Source organism: Eumetopias jubatus, unplaced genomic scaffold (assembly GCF_037043125.1).
Source record: "Eumetopias jubatus isolate StellerSeaLion01/CBP00866 unplaced genomic scaffold, mEumJub1_p1.0 scaffold_1, whole genome shotgun sequence".
NCBI lineage: Eukaryota > Metazoa > Chordata > Mammalia > Carnivora > Otariidae > Eumetopias > Eumetopias jubatus.
The window spans coordinates 64,406,503-64,426,831 of record NW_028274807.1 but is presented as its reverse complement, the minus strand read 5'-3'; the positions used below and the strand labels follow the sequence as shown (position 1 = coordinate 64,426,831).

At 39.0% G+C, this 20,329-nt stretch overlaps 1 protein-coding gene across 1 annotated transcript in view; it reads right to left on the bottom strand.

Moving 5' to 3' along the window:
- Nucleotides 1–20,329, bottom strand: part of CFAP91 (cilia and flagella associated protein 91) — a 97,034-nt gene that overhangs the window by 40,332 nt on the left and 36,373 nt on the right. Inside the window, exons 7-8 of the mRNA XM_088027839.1 lie at nucleotides 4,715–4,892; nucleotides 813–970 (exon numbers count right to left, since the gene is read on the bottom strand). Coding sequence (XP_087883965.1) covers nucleotides 813–970; nucleotides 4,715–4,892 — 336 coding nt within the window. The remainder of the gene's footprint in view (nucleotides 1–812; nucleotides 971–4,714; nucleotides 4,893–20,329) is intronic.

Sequence of the window (20,329 nt, the reverse complement as noted above, 5' to 3'; positions counted from 1 at the left end):
GCATAGAAATTGCTAATTTGCACATATAATTGATACATTACAATTTTATAAGTAAATTAATTAAAAGTTACTAAGCAAATAAAACTATAAAGTTAAATACTAATAAGTTAAAATTTTTTAATTTAATTTTTATTATTTTTTTGAGAGGGAGAGAGATAGAGGTGAGGGGCGGTGAGGGGCAGAGGGAGAGGGTGAGAGAGAAGCCTAAGTAGGCTCCACACCCACTGAGGAGCCCAACGTGGGGCTTGATCTCCCAACCCTGAGATCATGACCTGAGCTGAAATCAAGAGTCAGACACTTAACCAACTGAGCCATGCAGATGCCCCTTTTTTAATTTTAATTCAAAATTTTTATATAGTCATTCTTAATCATACACTGATCTTTTTCTGTGTACAGATAGAGTACATAAACAGATAAACAGTATATCCATGGTATTAAAATTTCATGGAAGGGGGTGAGCAGGAGAAAAGATGTCTAAATGTCTCATTTAAGAGCAATAACAAAAAAAAAAAAGGTTGAGAAATAGGGCTCTCCATCCAGGACTTCAACCTATGAATATGGGAAGCCCAACCCCTTACACTTACCCCGCCCCACACACAAACACACACTCACCCCATAATGTCAATAACTTGACTACCTGTTAGAACATCATTACTTGGCTTTCTTAGTGAGGAATTTTCTTCCACTCTTCTACTTTTGAGAAATAATTCATCTCCTTTACTCAAGAGAATTATATCTAAATCAGGTTTGATCAAAGATTCAAAGCAAAGCCAACCCTCCCATTCTCTTCACTGTTCATATTACACCATTACCTGATACGTGTGTGTGCTGAATCCGTGCCAATTTTGCCTCCTTTGCTTCCTGTAATTGACACCATCGGGCATTCAGGTGCTTCATGTTCACTTCGTTTTGATTCTCATCGCGCTTTCTCAGCAGCTTTTTTAGAATTTCCAGGCGAATCTCCTGCAGTCTTTAAGTAAATCACCAAACATAAAGACCTATTTGGTATCCTAGAGTGTTCTACTAGAGAGAAGGGAAACACCTGCCATAAACAGGACCCTCTTTTGGGGCTGGTATCATATTCATGTACTTAAAAAGACTGCTCTGGCAAAAGTATGACAAGTGGATTGGGTGTTTGGGGGAGGCAACCCAATAGTGAGTCTCTCTATAAAAGGAATATGTATGGGCATAGTTCTGAAAGGCAAAGAAGAGTATGCCAGGTAAATAAAAGGGCTCTCCAGGCAGATGGGCCTAAATGAACAACAAGATGTTTGTGCATGGTTCCAGGCCCACAGGTATTGGCTGGGGAGTTAAGTAATATGAGTGAAGAGAAAATGAGGCTGCATGATATTTTAAGGAATAAATGTGAAAATGCCAATGTCTGGTGCATACAGACATCCAATCAATCTTCGTTTCCCTTCCGCTTACCTTTAGCTTGTTCTCCTAGAGCTAGCTACGTTGCTCATGTGTATACACCGATGTACACATGACTTCAAAATCTGTACCTCCGGCCCAGGTATTTCTGAACCAGAATTCCTGTCTACCTGAAATTCTAGCTATCCCTTGACAACTTCAAGAAAAAACCCCACTCATTTTGTTCCCCCAGAAATCTACCCTTTCTTACATCTTCTTCCCTCCCCTAACAATTCCTCCTCTAAAACACTTCTTGCATCCATTCCCTAGCTCATGTTTTTATCATCCCTCTCCTAACTTGGACTCTAGTTGCTAATCTAGTCTCTCCTTCCGATCTTGCTCCACACAGCTGTCAAGATTTTCCTTCCTAAAATAGACAATTGAACATTTTAATCTTACTTAAAAATTCATAGAGTAATTTATTCAGCTACTTATTTGTCAAATATTTATTAAGTGCTCACCAAATGCCAGGTAGGAAACAAACAATGATGAATAAGATAAAACACCTTCTCTCAAGAAGCACTGTTCTATTGGAGCAGGCATATCAACTAGCATTTTATAAGACAAGGAGATAAATACCAGGCCAGAAGAATGAAGACTGTGGGAGAAGAAATGACAGAGCATTTATGTCTAGCACTATTCCCAGTGGATCCAGGAAGGTGGGGAAGGCTTCTTTACAGGAGCCATTAACTCTGTAGTCTTGAGGATAAACAAGGATTGAGATTTGCCACATAGACAAGGGAAAAGTGAAGCCTCAGCAGAGGAAGGTTCAACTCAAAGGACTAGAGACAGAACTAACATGTCATACTGGTGGAGCTTCTCAAAGCAAACATACTGGGGAGGGTGCGGAAGTAGTGAAAAGTGAATATGGAGAAACAGGTCTTTTTAAAAATAAGCCACAAACCAATAGTCACCGTTCTCTCTGGACTTAGAAATCCTAGGTTCATTCTCAAATTCATCACTTACCTCAATTCCTTCAGTCATAAAATGGACATAATCGTATCTATCCCATAAGGTTGTCATGAGCATTAGATGAGTTAATGTATACAACATGGTACAACAGTTGAGCATGCATCAGATAATCTGGAGTTGACCACCCGACTCAGTAGGTCTGGGATGGTGCCTGAAAATCTGGATTTCTAACAAATTCCCAGGTAATGCTGATGCTGCTGGTTTGTGGACCACAATTTGAGAACTAGTGGCTTAGAACATGGCTCCAGCACATAGTAAGCACTCTGCAATTTAACACGCTCTGTGAATATCATCATCATCATCACTAATATTATCTACCTGATGGCTTCTTACTCACCCTTCAACACCCAGCTCAGAGGCAACCTTCTTGCAATAATTTTCCCAAATCTCCACCCACCCCAAACAGAACTAGCCAGAAACATTTTAAATGTTTTTAAACATTCTGATAAGAATATATCTTCCAAATTGCAGCAATAAATTTAATTTTCTACAGACGGAATTGGGCACCCGATATCTACTTTGCATTCTTTAATTGCAAGCTTTTACCAAAACATCACACAGTCTGGATTCAAGGTTAATAGAAGGTGCTGTAAAAAGATAAACATATTTTGAATTCAGAACCACGCTGAGTCTCTGTCTTGGTTCTTTCTTGTGTGTAAGCACACTGTCAGGGGCTGTGGTGGCATTGCTATGAGCAGTGAAGTGCCTCAGCTCAGCCTAGGACAAAGGACAACCTCATCAAGTTCCCTTCCTTTTTTTTTTTAAAGATTTTATTTATTTATTTGACAGAGAGAGACACAGCGAGAGAGGGAACACAAGCAGGGGGAGTGGCAGGTAGAGGGAGAAGCAGGCTCCCTGAGCAGGGAGCCCGATGCGGGGCTCAAGCCCAGGACTCTGGGATCATGACCTGAGCCGAAGGCACATGCCCAACAACTGAGCCACCCAGGTGCCCCTTTCCTTTCCTTTATTGCTAGGAAGTTATAATTTTGAGGTTTTCATCCTTTCCACACATTCCAAGGACAGCCTCATTACTGAAAATACATTAGTTAAATGCTTGAAAACCAGAAGTACCTCAGCATATTGTTATTTATGCACCGTGAGCTCATCTCTTAATTTAGGAATTCCACAATTTGTCTTTTAAATAGAAAATGCCCCATTAGCTGTAGCTAGAACCCAAGGTGTCCTGATGGTGAATCCAACACCAGGAGGAATAAGAGGATTAGCTAGGAGGCTGATGGATATGCAGCGGGCCTAGGCCCAGGCAGAGTGGCACTGGGAATGAACAGAAGGGGTCAGTTTGAAAGACTGATGAATGGATAAAGAAGATATGGCGCGTGCGCGCGTGCGCACACAACACACACACACACACACACACACACACACACACACACACACGAGAATATTACTCAGCCATGAAAAAATAATGAAATGTTGCCATTTGTAACAAAGTGGATGGAGCTAGAGTATATTATGTTGAGCAAAATAAGTCAGTCAGAGAAAGGCAAATACCATATTATTTCACTCACATGTAGAATTTAAGAAACAAAACAGATGAACATATGGAAAGGGAAAGAAAAAGGAGAGAGGGAAGCAAACCATAAGAGACTCTTACCAATGGAGAACAAACCAAGGGTTGATGCAGGGAGGTGGGCGGGGGATGGGCTAGATGGGTGATGGGGATTAAGGAGGACACTTGTCATTAGCAGTGGGTGTTCTATGTAAGTGATGAACCCCTGAATTCCAATCCTGAAACCAATATTGCAGTGTATGTTAATGAACTATAGTTTAAAATTTTTTAAAAAAGAAAGACACTTCAGGGGCGCCTGGGTGGCTCAATCAGTTAAGCGTCTGCCTTCAGCTCAGGTCATGGTCCCAGGGTCCTGGGATCGAGCCCCGCATCGGGCTCCCTGCTCAGTGGGGAGCCTGCTTCTCCCTCTCCCTCTGCAGCTCCCTCTGCTTGTGCTCGCTCTCTCTGTCAAATAAATTTTAAAAATCTTTTAAAAAAAGGCATTTCAGTGGGATTCTGTGATAGTCTAGAATTTCTTTAAAGAGAAAAGGGAAGAGAAGAATCACAGATGTTTTGAGGAATTCTTCACATCTGGGTTCCATGCTTAACTTTACACACAAAGAGGGCACTATACATTTTTATATCGTTAGAGAGAAAATTATATAGCTATTATTCCCAAAAGAACCAGAAACCCAACTTTCTATCTCTATAGGTAGAAGGCTGCTTTTAAACCCATACATTTGGGAAAATGCTTTACAGATAAAAAGTATTTACATTACTCCACCAGCACAGGTGCAGCTGTCTGGGTAATCTAGAACTTACCTTTCAATCTCCTGCTCTCTGAAGGCCCACTCCTTCCTCTCCATCGCATTCATCATCCTCCTCCTCTTCTCAAACTGGGAGGTGTCCCCCAGACAGGGGAGAGTGGCTTCCCAAGCACGCTTCTCCCGGGCACGTTCTATCATCTCAACCTCAGCTTGTCCTGCCGGGAGCCCTCGACCTGGAAGATGAAGCAAAGCACTTTAGAAACATATGGACAAACTCATGTACCTTTCAGCATTTAATTTATTCCCTTTCAGTCCCTGTCCTCTTGAACTTCAAGGGTTATGACAAGACGAAATGGTATTAGCAAACATCCTCCTGATGTGCCTCACGGCTTGTTACCTGTGCCCTGTACTGCCTCTTGTTAGTTATTCAGCCAGAAGACATTTTAGTTGCACATAACATGCTAGACAGTATTTGAAGAATATCACGTGACTACTGAATAATCATACCTTGGAATGTCCTATATTAGGCAAATCAATATTTTGAAATGCAAGGAAATATCAAAATAACTTACAGAAGGTCACAGCTGGTAACTGGTAGATAGCAGGATTTGAACATTGCAATCTGACCCTTGTGGTCTTATTACTACTCTATACTCCCTCTCTGTTAGAGAAATGAAACAAAAATAAACTATATAGAAAAGCCCACAGCTAACATCATACTCAACAGTGAGGTTGAAAGCTTTTCCTCTAAGATCAGGAACAAAACAAGAGCCTACTCTGATCACTCCTATTCAACATAGTACTAGAAGTCCTACCCAGAGCAATCAGGCAAAGAAGAAATAAAAGTCAACCAAATTGAAAAGGAAGAGGTAAAATGGTTTCTGTTTGCAGATAACATGATCTTATATATAAAAAACTATAAAGACTATCAAAAATGGTTAGAACTAACAAATGAATTCAATAAAGTTGCAGGATATAAAATCAACATACAAGAATCAGTTGTGTTTTTATATATTAACAATGAACTACCTAAAAAACAAAGAAAATAATCCCATTTATAATAGAATCAAAAATAATAAAATAGGGGGGCACCTGGGTGGCTCAGTCAGTTAAGCATCTGCCTTCGGCTCAGGTCATGATCCCAGGGTTCTGGCATCGAGCCCCTCCCTTGGGCTCCTTACTCAGTGGAGAGTCTGCTTCTCCCTCTCCTCCTACCCCTCCCCACCCGGCTCATGGGCTCTCTCTCTCTCTCTCAAATAAATAAATAAAACTTTAAAATAATAATAAGAAGAAGAAATTTAACCAAGGAGGTAAAAGATCTATACACTAAAAACTATAAAATACTGATGAAAGAAACTGAAGATGACAAAATTAAATGGAAAAATATTCCATGTTCATGGATTCGAAGAATTAATTTGTTAAAATATACATACTACACAAGGTCATCCACAGATTCAATACAATCTCTAGTAAGATCCCAATGACATTTTTTACAGAAATAGAAAAAACAATTGTAAAATTCATATGGCACCATAAAAAAAAACAAAAAACAAAAAAAAACCCGAAGAGCCAAAGCAATTTGAGAAAGAAGAACAAAGCTGAAGGCATCACACTTCCTGGCTTCAAACTATATTACAAAGCTACAGTCATCAAAACAAAATAGTATTGGCAAAAAACCAAACAGATAGACCAATGAAACAGAATCAAGAGCCCAGAAATAAACCCAGATATAGTCAACTAATATTTGACAAGGGAGCCAAGAATACTCAATGGGGGAAAGATACTTTCTTCAATAAGTGGGGCTGGAAAAATTGGATATTTGCATGTAGAAGAGTGAAACTGAATCCCTAACTTACACCAATCATAAAAATTAACTTCAAATGGATTAAATACTTAAATGTAAAACTCCTAGAAGAAAACACAGGGGAAAATCTTCTTGATACTGGTCTTGGCAATGATTTTTTGTATATGGCACCAAAAGCACAAACAACAAAGCAAAAATAAATCAAATGGGACATCAAACTAAAAAGCTTCTGCACAGCAAAAGAAATGAGCAACAAAATGAAATGGCAACCTAGGAATGGAAAAAAATATTTTCAAACCATATATCTGATAAGGGGTTAATATCCTAAATATATTAGGAACTCCTACAAATCAATAGCAAAAACCAAAATAATGCAATTAAAAAATGGACAAAGGACCTGAATAGACATTTTCCCAAAGAAGATATACAAATGGCCAGCAGGTACATAGAAGGTACCCAACATCACTAATTATCAGAGAACTACAAAAGAAAAACACAATGAGATATTACTTCACACCTGTTAGGATACTTGTTTTCAAAAAGACAAGAGATAACAAATGCTGACAAAGATATAGAGAAAAGGGAACTCTAGTACACTGTTGGCAGGAATGTAATTGCTACAGCCACTATGCAAAATAGTATGGACGTTCCTCAAAAAATTAAAAATAGAGGTATCAGCTCTTTAGCAAGTGTATGTAGAACACCTACGTCTTCATAAGCTTTTTAGCAGGTATATGTTGAACACCTCTGTTCATGGTCAAGACAGGATCAGAGGCCATGGATACTGACAACTGATTTGTCTGTTTTCCTCTGTCTTTTTCCATGACCATATCTATTGCCTCATCTTGATTTATAAACAAAACCTGGAAAACCTACAAAAATAAGTGTTTTGTGGTTTATCTAGGAATAATACAGAAAATATTGCTGTTATTTTTGGTGAAGAAAATCAATTTTGTATAGTTTATTTCAACCTAAATAAAATGTGAATTTTGTTAAAAAAATAAATAATAAAAATAAAAATAAAAATAGAGGTATCATATGATTCAGCAATTCCACTTCTGGGAATATATCTGAAGGAAATGAAATTACTATCTCAAAGAGATATCTGTACCCCCCATGTTCACTGCAGCATTATTTACAGTAGCTAAGACATGGAAACAACTTAAGTGTTCATCAACACATGAATGTATTAAAAAATGATATAAATGTATATAATTCCTATATAACATATTAAATATAATTGACATATATTGAATATAATTAGTATGTGATAAATTTCATTTTACATGCAATATAAAATTCAGCCATACAAAAAGGAAATCCTGCCATTTGCGACAACATGAATGAAACTTGATGGCATTATGCTAAGTAAAATAAGTCAGACATAAAAAGACAGATATTGTATGATTTCACATATGTCTGGAATCTAAAAAAGCTGAATTCGTAGAAACAGAGAGTAGACTGATGGTTGCCAGGGGCAAGGGGTGGGAGAAATGGGTGAAAGTGGTCAAAGGGTACAAATTTTCAGTTATATGATGAATAAATTCTGGATATCTAATATACAGCATAATGACTATAGTTAACAATACTGTATTGTGTACTTGAAAGTTGACAAGACAGTAGATCTTAAATGTTCTCACCACACATACCAAAATAAATGGTACTATGTGAGGTGATGGGTGTGTTAACTAATATTATTGTGGTAATCATTTTGCAAAATATATCTATATAAAATCATCACATGGTATGCCTTAAACTTACATATCTATTATATCTCAATAAGGCTGGGAAAAATTAGCTGTACATAAGTAAAAATATAACATTGTCTTTGATTTTTACATACATGAGATTTTACTATAAGTATCATTCTGCAACTTGCTTTTTTACTCAATTTTGTTTTGAGGACACTAGTCACACTGATACACAGAGATCTAATTTCATTCTTCCATTGTAGGACTCTACCACAATTTAAGCTATCTTTTAAAAATTGATGTTTTAGATTGCTTCAATTTTTTGATTACACATAGTAATGCTGCAACAAACATCCTTGTACTGGTCTCATTATGCCATATGCGAATTTCTCTAGCATCCTTAGAAGGATCTAAAGTCTAGCAGCTAGATCATAAAATATAATCACTTTAAATTTTTCTGGATATTGCCAAACTTGCCTCCCAGAAGTATATTTTGCCCAAGCCTTCTGAGATTCCCCTGATGCTCTCCCATAGCCCATGCTTCCTTACTTCCTCCCACATTGTTTCTGCCTAATCTCAGTTCCTTTTTGTAGTCCCAACAAATACTTAGTAGTAGTTCACAGATTTTTTTTTTTTTTTTTTTTTTTTTTAGTTTCACTGAAAGTGTAATTTGTGGGAGTTGTTTTGTGCTTGTTGCTTTTGTGTGATTTCTGGGAAGAGAAGAGGAAAGATACTGATTTACAAAGACACAGTTACACTGGGAATAGGGATTTGGATTAGAATTGCTTGAAGGTATAAAATGTTTAGGGGAGAAATAATATCTATTCAAGCAGGAGTCTTCCCATTTATAAACATGGTATGCTTCTCTCTCTCTTTTTTTAAGATTTTATTTATTGGAGAGAGACAGAGAGAACGAGCAGGGAGGAGGGGCAGAAGCGAGAGAGAGAGAAAAGCAGACTCCCCGCTGAGCAAGAAGCCCAATGTAGGGTTTGATCCCAGGAACCTGAGACCATGACCCGAGCCGAAGGCAGACACTTAACCGACTGAGCCTCCCATATGCTTCTCTTTTTATCAAATCTTTGTTCACATGCTTAAGGAACACTTTATATTTTTCTCCATAATTCTGTGCACATGTTTTTGTTAAGTGACTTTCTTAGGTTGTTATTTGTTGCTTTAAGAATATGGTATTTTCAGGGACACCTGGGTGGCTCAGTCATTTAAATGTCTGCCTTCGACTCAGGTCATGATTCCAGGGTCCCGGGATCAGGTCCTGCATTGGGCTCCTTGCTCAGCGGGGAGCCTGCTTCTCCCTCTGCCTGCCGTTCCCCCTGCTTGTACTCTCTCTCTCTGACAAATGAATAAATAAAATCTTTAAAAAAAAGGAATATGATATTTTCAAATATTTCTAATCATATATTGCTCATATACGAAAGCTACTGATCTTTGCATGTCAATTCCACAATCACCTATCTTGAACTCAGGTTCTTAGTTCTGATAATTTGTAATTTCATTTGATTTTCTAAATGAATAAATTGTCTGCAAATATAGTTTTGCTTATTTCTAATCCTCATACCTCAAATTTTTTCCCTAACTGCACTGAGTCAGCATTTCTCAACCAAAGGGATATCATATTGAGCAAACAATTATTTCTTGTATCGGACTGCTGAATGCAGGACAGGATATTTAGTATCCATGCCAGCCTACCTCCCAAACCCCATCCCATGTGCTAAATGCCAGGAGCACTTCCTAGAGCAAGGACTTGTGGGGAGATGGCAGAGTAGGAAGATTCTAGGCTCACCTCATCCCACAGATGCAACTAGATATATCCTTATCAGTGTAAATAACCAGAAAAAAACCCAAAGACCGGGAGAAGAGACTCTCCACACCGATATGTTGAAAAGAGACCACGCTGAGGAGGGCAAAGACATGGTGGGAGCTAAATGGACCGGCAGGACTGTCCACAAAAGGGAAGAATGCAGTGAGTGCAAAGAGGAACAGAACCCATACCAAGCACCCCAGGCACAGGGGACAGGCACCTGAAAAAGGAATCTCCATAACATTTGGCTTTGAAAGGCAGAGGGGCCTGGCTCTGCAATCTCTTAAAATCAATGAGGCTTAGCACCTGGAACTTAAAAAAAAACAGTGGGCTCAGCTCGGGGAGAGTGGAGGATGAGAGGAAACTGAGCCCCACCCTTAAAGAGACAGCACAACAAACAGCCCCACTGAGATTCAACTTAGAAGGAGAAATTTGAAAAACACCAGGGGTATACAAGAGGGGGATTTATTTTACTATCTCAGAGTTTGTGCTGGAGGGGCAAGAATCTTTGGGAGACTTCTCTAGGAACAAAGGAGCTGGCAGGAGCCATTTCCCACCCCCACCCTCCAGTGTAGATACACGGACACCTGCCAGAGCCAGCACAGCAGGAATATCCCCACCAACCTTTCTAACAGCATGCCCTGCCCCACAGTCTTCTGCAGATCTGCCCTCTCCAACCAAGCTGGCCTCAGCAGAGTCGTCCCAGGCAGTTGCAGGTCACCTCCCTGCATACTGACAGACCCTGCTGACACTACTCACTCTGATCCCATGTCTCCTGTGGAACCACCCTTGGCAGGAGTCCATCCAAGGCTGGCATTGTGCAAGCAGCCCAAAAAGGGGTCACCATGACTCCAAGTGTTTCCTGCTGCAGGGAGAGGGGAAGATAACCACACACACCAGTCCAACCACACACAGCAATGGGCTGGGGGCAGATTTCTGGACTGACTGCTGGTCCACCCACCAACAAAAGTATCTCAAGGGACAACACAGGGAGAACACCTTGCTGTTTGGTGCTACTGAAGCTCTCGCAAACCCTTGATCTGACCCAACTCAAGCTCAAGGCAATCCCAGACTGGCAAAATTATAATGCAGGGACCAAATCCTGATCACAACAGGCAGACAGCCTTTGCAGAATGACTAGACTGAAGGCAAACACAATTCAGCCACAACAGTAGGGCACACACAACATGCACAGGAAACACCTCTGAAATTCCAGGGTCTGGTGAACAGGGGACATTGTACTGCAGGGCACTATAGGACCACTTCTTCATACGTCCATGACTTTCAAGAGCCAGAGATGTTAGCTGACTTTCATAGCACATAGATAACAGACACACAGAGTTGGACAAAATGAGGAGACAGAGGAATATGTCCCAAATGAAAGGACAGGACAAAATCACAAGGAAGGTAAATGAAACAGAGATAAGGAAATGCTTGATAGCGAATTTAAAGTAATGGTCATAAACATACCCACTGGAATGGAGAAAAGAGTGAAGGACTCAGGGAGACACACAACAAAGAGAGAAAACAAGAACCAAACAGAGATGAAGAACTCAGTAAGTGAGGCTAAAAATACACTAGAGGGGAAAAAATAGTACACAAGAGGAAGCAGAAGAATACATCAGTGACTTGGAGGACAGAGTAATGGGAAGCAATCAAGCTGAACAGGAGAGAAAAAAAGAATTAAAAAAATGAAAATAGATTAAGGAAACTCAACCACACCATCAAGTGTAATAACAGTTGCATTATAAGGATACAAGAAGGAGAAGACAGAGAAAAGGGGGGGAGGAAATTTTATTTGAGGAAATAATAGCTGAAAATTTCCCAAATGTGGAGAAGGAAACAGAAATCCAGATTCAGGAAGCACAAAGCGCCCCCATCAAAATCAACCCAAGGAGGTCCACACCAAGGCACATGGTAATTAAAATGGCAAAAAGTAGTGCTAAAGAATTTTTAAATCAGCAAGAGGAAAAAAATGTAGCTACATACAAGAAATACCCTGTAAGACAACTAGCTGATTTTTCAGCAGAAACATTTCAGGCCAGAAGCGAGTGGCATGAAATATTCAAAGTGCTGAAATAGAAAAACCTGCAACTAAGAACACTCCATTCAACAAAGCTATCATTCAGAATAGAAGAAGAGAGGGTAGAGAGTTTGCCAGATAGACAAAAGTTGGAGGAATTCATGACCACTAAATCAGTCTTATATGAGATGTTAATAGGAACTCTGTGAGTGGAAAGGAAAGGCCATAATCAGGAGTAAGAAAAGTAGGAAGCATAAAAGCAGTAAAATTAAGTATATCTATAAAAATCAGTCAAGGGAATCACAAAATAAAAGGATGTAAAGTATGACACCATATACCTAAAACGTGGCAGGGGAGAGGAATAAAAATTTAGTGCTTTTAGAATGGGTTCAAACTTAAGCAACCATCAATCTAATATAGACTGCTATATGCATAAGATGTTACATATAGACCTAAAGGTAATCACAAATCAAAACCAGTATTAGGTATGCAAAAAATAAAGAGAAGGGAACCTAGGTATACCAATAAAGCCAGCAAACCTTGAAAGAGGAGAATGAGAAAAGAAAAGAACACAAGAACTACAAAAACAACCATAAAACAAGTAACAAAATGGCAATAAGTACATACTTCTCAGTAATTACTTTGACTATAAGTGGCCTAGACCTTCCAATCAAAAGACATAGGGTGACAGAATGGATAAAAAAGCAAGACCCATCAGGGCGCCTGGGTGGCTCAGTTGGCTAAGCATCCAACTCTTGGTTTCAGCTCAGGTCATGATCTCAGGGTTGTGAGATCGAGCCCTTTGTAGGACTCCATGCTCAACACAGATTCTACCTGGGATTCTTTTTCCCTCTACTCCTCCCCCCTTCTCTTCTCCCCTGCTCACACTCTCTCTCTGTCAAATAAATAAGTAAATAAAATCTTAAAAAAAAAAGGAAGACCCATCTATATACTGCCTACAAAAGACCCATCTAAGATCTAAAGACACATGCATGCAGACTGAAAATGAAGAGATGCAAAAGTATTTATCATGCAAATGGAAGTGAAAAGAAAGCCAGGGTAGCAACACTTATATCAGAGAAAATGGACAAAGACTGTAACAGGAGACAAAGAAGGACACTACATAATCATACAGGGAACCATCCAACAAGAAGATGGGAACACCTAAATACATAGAGCAGCTAATAATAAACATAGAGGAAATAATTGATACTAATACAATAATAGTAGGGGACTTTAACACCCCTTACATCAATGGATAGATCATCTAAACAGTAAATGAATAAGGAAACAGTGGCTATGAATTACACATTGGACTACATGGATCTAACATATATATTCAGAACATTCCATCCTAAAACAGTGGAATACACATTCTTTTCAAGTGCACATGGAACATTCTCCAGAAGAGGTCACATATTAGGCCACAAAGCAAGTCTCAACAGGTTCACAAAGATTGAAGTCATACCATGCATCTTTTCTGACCACAACACTATGAAACTAGAAATCAACTACAAGAAAAAAAATCTGAAAAGACACACATACATGGAGGCTAAATAACATGCTACTAAACAATAAATGGGTCAACCAAAAAATCAAAGAGGAAATTGAAAAATACATGGAGACAAATGAAAATGAAAACACAATGATCTAAAATCTTTGGGATGCAGCAAAAGCTATTCTAAAGGCAAGTTTATAGCAATACAGGCCTACCTCAGGAAGCAAGAAAAACCTCAAATAAACAACTTAACCTTACATTTAAGGGAGCTAGAAATAATAACAACAAGCAAAACCCAAAACTAGCAAAAGGAAGGAAATAATAAAGATTAGAAAAGAAATAAGCAAAATAGAAATTAAAAAAAAAAACAAAACAAAAGCATGGAAGATATTAGAGAAACCCTTTCTGGAGAAATAAAAGAACTAAAATCTAACCAAGTTGAAATCAAAAAGGCTATTAATGAGGTGCAATAAAAAATGGAGGCTCTAGGGACACCTGGGTGGCTCTGTCGTTAAGCATCTGCCTTCGGCTCAGGTCATGATCCCAGGGTCCTGGGATCGAGCCCCGCATCGGGCTCCCTGCTCTGCGGGTAGCCTGCTTCTCCCTCTCCCACTCCCCCTGCTTGTGTTCCCTTTTTCACTGTGTTTCTCTGTCAAATAAATAAATAAAATCTTAAAAAAAATAAAAAATTAAAAATTAAAAAAATAAAAAATAAAAAAACAAAACAAAAGCATGGAAGATATTAGAGAAACCCTTTCTGGAGAAATAAAAGAACTCAAATCTAACCAAGTTGAAATCAAAAAGGCTATTTGAGGTGCAATAAAAAATGGAGGCTCTAGGGACACGTGGGTGGCTCAGTTGTTAAGCGTCTGCCTTCAGCTCAGGTCCTGACTGGGCCCCGCATCGGGCTCCCTGCTCCGCGGGAAGCCTGCTTCTCCCTCTCCCACTCCCCCTGCTTGTGTTCCCTCTCTCGCTGTGTCTCTCTCTCTGTCAAATACGTAAATAAAATCTTTAAAAAAAAAAAATGGAGGCTCTGTTAGGATAAATGAGGTAGAAGAGAGAATTAGTGATATAGAAGACCAAATGATGGAAAATAAAGAAGCTGAGAAAATGAGAGATAGACAAGTACTGGATCACGAGGGCAGAATTCAAGAGATAAGTGATACCATAAGATGAAACAATATTTGGGCGCCTGGGTGGCTCAGTTGGTTAAGCGACTGCCTTCGGCTCAGGTCATGATCCTGGAGTCCCGGGATCGAGTCCCACATCAGGCTCCCTGCTAAGCAGGGAGTCTTCTTCTCCCTCTGACCCTCCCCCCTCTCATGTGCTCTCTCTCTCTCTCATTCTCGCTCTCTCAAATAGATAAATAAAATCTTTAAAAAAAATTATAAAAAAAAAGATGAAACAATATTAGAATAATTGGAATTCCAGAGGAAGAAGAGAGAGAGAGAGAGAGAGGGGAGCAAAAGGTATATTGGAGCAAATTATAGCAGAGAACTTCCCTAATTTGGGGAAGGAAACAGGCATCAAAGTCCAGGAGGCAGAGAGAACCCCCCTCAAAGTCAATAAAAATAGGTCAACACCCCAACATCTAATAGTAAAACTTACGAGTCTCAGAGACAAAGAGAAAATCCTGAAAGCAGCTCAGGATAAGAGATCTGTAACCTACAATGGTAGAAACATTAGATTGGCAACAGACCTATCCACAGAGACCTGGCAGGCCAGAAAGGACTGGCATGATATACTCAGAACACTAAATGAGAAAAAGATGCAGCCAAGAATACTATATCTAGCTAGGCTGTCATTGAAAATAGGAGAGATAAAAAGCTTCCAGGACAGACAAAAACTAAAGGAATTTGCAAACATGAAACCAGTCCTACAAGAAATATTGAAAGGGGTCCTCTAAGCAAAGAGAGAGCCTAAAAGTAACATAGACCAGAAAGGAACACAGACAATATACAGTAACAGTCACCTTACAGGCAATACAATGGCACTAAATTCATATCTTTCAATAGGTATCCTGAATAGAAATGGGCTAAATGCCCCAATCAAAAGACACAGGCTATCAGATTGGATAAAAAAACAAGACCCCATCGATATGTTGTCTGCAAGAGACTCATTTTAGACACAAAGACACCCCCAGATTGAAAGTGAGGGGGTGGAAAACCATTTACCATGCTAATGGACACCAAAAGAAAGCCGGGGTGGCAATCCTTATATCAGACAAATTATATTTTAAACTAAAGACTGTAATAAGAGACGAGGAAGGACACTATATCATACTTAAAGGGTCTATCCAACAAGAAATTCTAACAATTGTAAATATCTATGCCCTAACATGGGAGCAGCCAATTATATAAGCCAATTAATAACAAAAGCAAAGAAACACATTGACAACAATACAATAATAGTGGGGGACTTTAACACCCCCCTCACTGAAATGGACAGATCATCTAAGCAAAAGATCAACAAGGAAATAAAGACTTTAAATGACACACTGGACCTAATGGACTTCACAGATATATTCAAAACATTCCATCCCAAAGCAACAGAATACACATTCTTCTCTAGTGCCCATGGAATATTCTCCAGAATAGATCACATCCTAAGTCACAAATCAGGTCTCAACCAGTACCAAAAGATTGGGATCATTCCCTGCATATTTTCAGACCACAATGCTGTGAAACTAGAACTCAATCACAAGAGGAAAGTCTGAAAGAACTCAAATACATGGAGGCTAAAGAGCATCCTACTAAAGAATGAATGGGTCAACCAGGAAATTAAAGAAGAATTAAAAAAAATTCATGGAAACCAATGAAAATGAAAACACAACTGTTCAAAATCTTTGGGATGGAGCAAAGGCAGTCCTAAGAGGAAAGTATACAGCAATACAAGTCTTTCTCAAGAAACAAGAAAGGTCTCAAATATACAACCTAACCCTACACCTAGAGGAGCTGGAGAAAGAAGAGCAAATAAAGCCTAAACCCAGCAGGCGAAGAGAAATAATAAAGATCAGAGCAGAAATCAATGAAATAGAAACCAAAAGAACAGTAGAATAGATCAATGAAACTAGGAGCTGGTTCTTTCAAAGAATTAACAAGATTGATAACCCCCTGGCCAGACGTACCAAAAAGAAAAGAGAAATGACCCAAATAAATAAAATCATGAATGAAAGAGGAGAGATCACAACCAACACCAAAGAAATACAAACAATTATAAAAACATATTATGAGCAACTCTATGCCAGCAAATCAGATAATCTGGAAGAAGTGGATATATTCCTAGAGGTGTATCAACTACCAAAATTGAACCAGGAAGAAATAGAAAACCTGAACAGACCTATAACCACTAAGGAAATTGAAACAAGTAATCAAAAATCTTCCAACACACAAAAGCCCAGGGCCAGATGGCTTCCCAGGGGAATTCTACCACACATTTAAAGAAGAATTAATACCTATTCTTCTGAAACTGTTCCAAAAAATAGAAATGGAAGGAAAACTTCCAAACTCATTTTAATGAGGCCACCATTACCTTGGTCCCAAAATCAGACAAAGACCCCATCAAAAAGGAGAATTACAGACCAATATCCTTGATGAACATGGATGCAAAAATTCTCACCAAAACACTAGCCAATAGGAACCAACAGTACATTAAAAGGATTATTCACCACAGCCAAGTGGGATTTATCCCTGGGCTGCAAGGTTGGTTCAACATCTGCAAATGAATCAATGTGATACACTACATTAATAAAAGAAAGAACAAGAATCATATGATCCTCTCAATAGATGCAGAAAATGCATTTGACAAAGTACAGCATCCCTTCTTGATCAAAACTCTTCAGAGTATAGGGATAGAGGGTACATACCTCAATATCATAAAACCCATCTCTGAAAAACCCACAGTGAATATCATTCTCAATGGGGAAAAACTGAGAGCTTTCCCCCTAAGGTCAGGAACACGGCACAGATGTCCACTATCACCATTGCTGTTCAACACAGTAGTAGAAGTCCTAGCCACAGCAGTCAGACAACAAAAAGAAATAAAAGGCAACCAAATCGGCAAAGAAGTCAAACTCTCATTCTTTGCAGATGATATGATACTTTACGTGGAAAACCCAAAAGACTCCACCCCAAAACTGCTAGAACTCATACAGGAATTCAGTAAAGTGGCAGGATATGAAATCAATGCACAGAAATCAGTGGCATTCCTATACACCAACAACAAGACAGAAGAAAGAGAAATTAAGGAGTCGATCCCATTTACAACTGCACCCAAAACCATAAGATACCTAGGCATAAATCTAACCAAAGAGGCAAAGAATCTGTACTCCAAAAACTATAAAATACTCATGAAAGAAACTGAGGAAGACACAAAGAAATGGAAAAATGTTCCATGCTCATGGATTGGAAAAACAAATACTGTGAAGATGTCAATGCTACCTAGAGCTATCTACACATTTAATGCAATTCCTATCAAAATACCATTCACTTTTTTCAAAGAAATGGAACAAATAATCCTAAAATTTATATGGAACCAGAAAAGACCCTGAATAGCCAGAGGAATACTGAAAGAGAAGAGCAAAGCTGGTGGCATCACAATTACAGACTCCAAGCTCTATTACAAAGCTGTCATCATCAAGACAGTATGGTACTGGCACAAAAACAAACACAAAGATCAATGGAACAGAACAGAGAGCCCAGAAATAGACCCTCAACTAATCTTGGTTAATTAGACCAACTATGGTCAACTAATCTTCGACAAAGCCGGAAAGAATGTCCAATGGAAAAAAGACAGTCTCTTCAACAAATGGTGTTGGAAAATTGGACAGCCACATGCAGAAGAATGAAACTGGACCATTTCCTTACACCACACACAAAAATAGACTCAGAATGGTTGAAAGACCTAAATGTGAGACAGGAGTCCAACAAAATCCTAAAGGAGAACACAGGCAGCAAACTCTTCGACCTCAGCCGCAGCAACTTCTTCCTAGAAACATCACCAAAGGCAAGGGAAGCAAGGGCAAAAATGAACTGTTGGGACTTCATCAAGATAAAAAGCTTTTGCACAGCAAAAGAAACAGTCAACAAAACCAAGACAACCTACAGAATGGGAGAAGATATTTGCAAACGACATATCAGATAAAGGGCTAGTATCCAAAATCTATAAAGAACTTCTCAAACTCAACACCCAAAGAACAAATGATCCAATCAAGAAATGGGCAGAAGACATGAACAGACATTTTTCCAAAGAAGACATCCAAATGGCCAAGAGACACACGAAAAAGTGCTCAACATCGCTCGGCATCAGGGAAATCCAAATCAAAACCTCAATGAGACACCACCTCACACCAGTCAGAATGGGTAAAATTAACAAGTCAGGAAACAACAGATGTTGGTGGGGATGCGGAGGAAGGGGAACCCTCCTACACTGTTGGTGGGAATGCAAGGGTGCAGCCACTCTGGTAAACAGTATGGAGGTTCCTCAAAAAGTTGAAAATAGAGCTATTGTATGACCCAGGAATTGCACTACTGGGTATTTACCCCAAAGATACAAATGTAGGGATCTGAAGGGGTATGTGCAACCCAATGTTTATAGCAGCAATATCCACAATAGCCAAACTCTGGAAAGAACCAAGGTGTCCATCAACAGATGAATGGATAAAGAAGATGTGATATATATATACATATACATGTACATATACATACAATGGAACATTATACAGCCATCAAAAGGAATGAAATCTTGCCATTTGCAACGACATGGATGGAACTGGAGAATGTTATGCTGAGCGAAATAAGTCAATCAGAGAAAGACAAGTATCATATGATCTCACTGATATGAGGAATTCTTAACCCCAAACTGAGGGTTGCTAGAGTGGTGGGCGGTGGGAGGATGGGGTGTCTGGGTGATGGACATTGGGGAGGCTGTGTGCTATGGTAAGCGCTGTGAATTGTGTGAGGCTGATGAATCACAGACCTGTACCTCTGAAACAAATAATACATTATATGTTAAAAAAAAAAAAAGATAGCAAGAAGGGAAAAATGGGCGGGGGGGAATCGGAGGGGGAGATGAACCACGAGAGACTATGGACTCTGAGAAACAAACTGAGGGTTCTAGAGGGGAGGGGTGGGGGGATGGGTCAGTCTGGTGATGGGTATTAAAGAGGGCACGTACTGAATGGAGCACTGGGTGTTATACGTAAACAATGAATTATCGAACACTACATCAAAAACTAATGATGTAATGTATGGTGATTAACATAACATAAAATAAAAAAGAAATAAGACAAGGATGTCTACTCTCACCACTTTTATTCAACATAGTACTAGAAGTCCTAGCCACAGCAATGAGACAACAGAAAGAAATGAGGCATCCAAATTGGTAAGAAAGAAGTAAAGCTTTCACAATTTGCAGATGACAAGATACTATATAGAGAAAACCGTAAGGACTCCAACAAAAAACTGCTAGAACAGATAAATGAATTCAGTAAGGTCACAGAACACAAAATCAATATACAAAAATTTGTTGTATTCTATACACCCAATTATTAGTGTAGGAAAAAGAGATATTCAGAGAACAGTCCCAATTACAATTTCACTAAAAAGAATAAAATATCTGAGAATAAACTTAACCAAGGAGGGGAAAGAGATCTACTCTGAATACTATAAAACACTGATGAAAGAAATTGAAGATGATACAAACAAATGGAAATATATTCCATGCTCATGGATTGGGAGAACAAATATTGTTAAAATGTCTATACTACACAAAGCAATTTACAGATTTAATGCAATCCCTATCAAAATACCAACAGCATTTTTCACAGAACTAGAACAAA